The sequence below is a fragment of the Gavialis gangeticus genome, unplaced genomic scaffold (genome assembly GCF_001723915.1).
Source record: "Gavialis gangeticus isolate Ggan-Ray unplaced genomic scaffold, GavGan_comp1, whole genome shotgun sequence".
Taxonomy (NCBI): domain Eukaryota; kingdom Metazoa; phylum Chordata; order Crocodylia; family Gavialidae; genus Gavialis; species Gavialis gangeticus.
The window spans coordinates 18258534-18260736 of NW_017729009.1; the positions used below are offsets into that span (position 1 = coordinate 18258534).

General features: G+C 39.1%; 1 protein-coding gene across 1 annotated transcript in view; it reads right to left on the minus strand.

Moving 5' to 3' along the window:
* The window catches only part of GNAS (GNAS complex locus), a 124604-nt gene that overhangs the window by 105343 nt on the left and 17058 nt on the right, over nucleotides 1-2203 (minus strand). The window contains exons 3-4 of the mRNA XM_019509761.1: nucleotides 787-841; nucleotides 580-699 (exon numbers count right to left, since the gene is read on the minus strand). Coding sequence (XP_019365306.1) covers nucleotides 580-699; nucleotides 787-841 — 175 coding nt within the window. The remainder of the gene's footprint in view (nucleotides 1-579; nucleotides 700-786; nucleotides 842-2203) is intronic.

Genomic DNA, 2203 nt, shown 5'->3' on the forward strand with positions numbered 1-2203 from the left:
GGGGGGGGGGAGCCAGGGGTTGACAAAAAGGCGGCAAGATCAACCTCTGAAAAAAAGCACCCAGACTTTATTTCCAAGAGGTGGTACTTATACCCAGCTTCTATTGCACTAAAATTTATTAGAATTTGAAATCATCATCAAGGTATATGGGTATTTCTTTAGCCTTCAGAAATTCTTCCAAACACTGGATTCAAAATATGGAATTCTTTGTTCCACTATAATAACTAAGGTAAACAAAAAACTTTGGAAGGGGAATATAAAACTTTAAGGCTCAACACAAACTAGCTCTTCTTGATTAGGAGCCATTTATCAGGAGACCTTTATGGGGAACAAATAAATCCCCACTGGTGTCCCACAAAGCTTCTTGAACCCTTCTCATGTAGTGGCCTTTGAAGAGTATTTGGACTAGATGGGACATGGGTATTATACAGTAGGACAGTTGCTTTGTGTCCATTAAAAGATGTCTCATGGAATTAAATGTCATTCTGTAAACATCTGTATTTCCCCAGTGTCATCATAATTACTTGTTACAACAAAATAACAATTCCTCCCCCCCTCCCGCAAAGGATATTTACTTACTGGTGGGTAATCAAAGTCTATCTGGTTAACTAAATTTAAGATGTAGTCGATTCGAAACTGGTTCTCTGGATTGGCTAGTTCAACTGGAGGTGCCAAATTCCCCATTGCTGTCACTATTGTCTACAAAGAGAAGAATACATACATTGGAGAGTTAGGGTTTAAAAACATAGGTTTTGAGTTGCTACAAACAATGGCTTACAGACTTACCTCTATAGCTTCTTTAATATTGTTTTTAATATCCTGAATTTTCATTTTCTTCTCCCTGTAACCAAGAAAACATACGTTAAATATATGAGCCATAAAGACACTGAAGTCTATCAAATGGAATGCAAAAGTAAGAGTGTTTCATCAAAATTAAATATTACTCAAACAAATAACATAGCTACCCTACCACTACTCAGTCATTGGATATGTTTGTCATTAGGCCAGATCAAATACATTACCTGGTAAGAAAAAATGGAGATTTTTTTCCATTTCAAATGCATGTACTTAAACATATAAACTTACTGTAATCTTTGATGGTGAGGAAATTGTATTAGTGCCCTGGCAGACATTCTGTAGATAAAGCAGGTTTGGTTATATTTGAGTGTACAGACTAGAAATACCTGGAGGCTATTTGGAACAGCACAAAGCAGGAAATGAAGAGATAAAATGGACAAGGTACCAAAAGTAGAAACAAATAAAGCAAAGCACATAAAAAGTACACAAAAGATTTGAGAGTGAAAACAGTCAGAGAAGAAAAAATCTAGAACAGAGAGCTTAGACCAGAAGGAGATATGTACATTTAACATCATAGACATGCCAAGTAAAATGGGATTAAGAGGACTAATCCAATGTATAGCATTTTTAACAAAATACAAGCAGGTTATTCTACAAGAGACTACAGTACTCTGAATATGATATGCGGTGATACTTTTATTTGGGACTGTCTGCACCGGATATGAAGAAGCTATTGTCACTCAGGCTAAATAAAGCTATGGCATCAGTGATTTTACTCCACTGAATTCACCAGGATAACTGGTTATAATGGCTGTTTACAGATGTTAAAAAAAATCCAAAAAGCATGCTTTACTGGAAGCACCAGCACATTTGACCTGGTCTGCAGCATCTATACAGATCAGGTACTTCTGCAGGGCTTTTTGGCACTCTTATCTAAAGCTGATTCAATCAGCTATTATGTAAAAGTGCCAAAAAACCCCACTAAAGCGCCTGATCTATACAGACATTGGGTGAGCCAGGTCCAGCAAATGCAGTGCTTCTTCTGGACATGCACTGGACTCAGCGTGGGGGCACACCAAGTCTAAAACAAAGCACCATTTTGGGGTTTTTTTTGTTTTGTGGGGGGTTTTTTAAACTTCTGTAAGCAGCCAATGGCCATGTCCACACAAGTGTGGATGTTTGTTTCCCTGGGGACATGAAGCAGCATGTACTAGTTGTCCCCAAGGAATGCCTATGCCATGCAGGTTGCCCCAGATAGGATAGGGAAGGCTGGGGCCAGCACTGAGCTGGCCCAAGCAGCCTTACCTGGGGTGCAGGGGACCTCCTGGTTGGCAGCCAGTGTTGGTTTTGCAGTCCTGGTTTTGAGCATGCACCTCCCCTTCTCCTTCTTTTTTTTTTTTTTTTT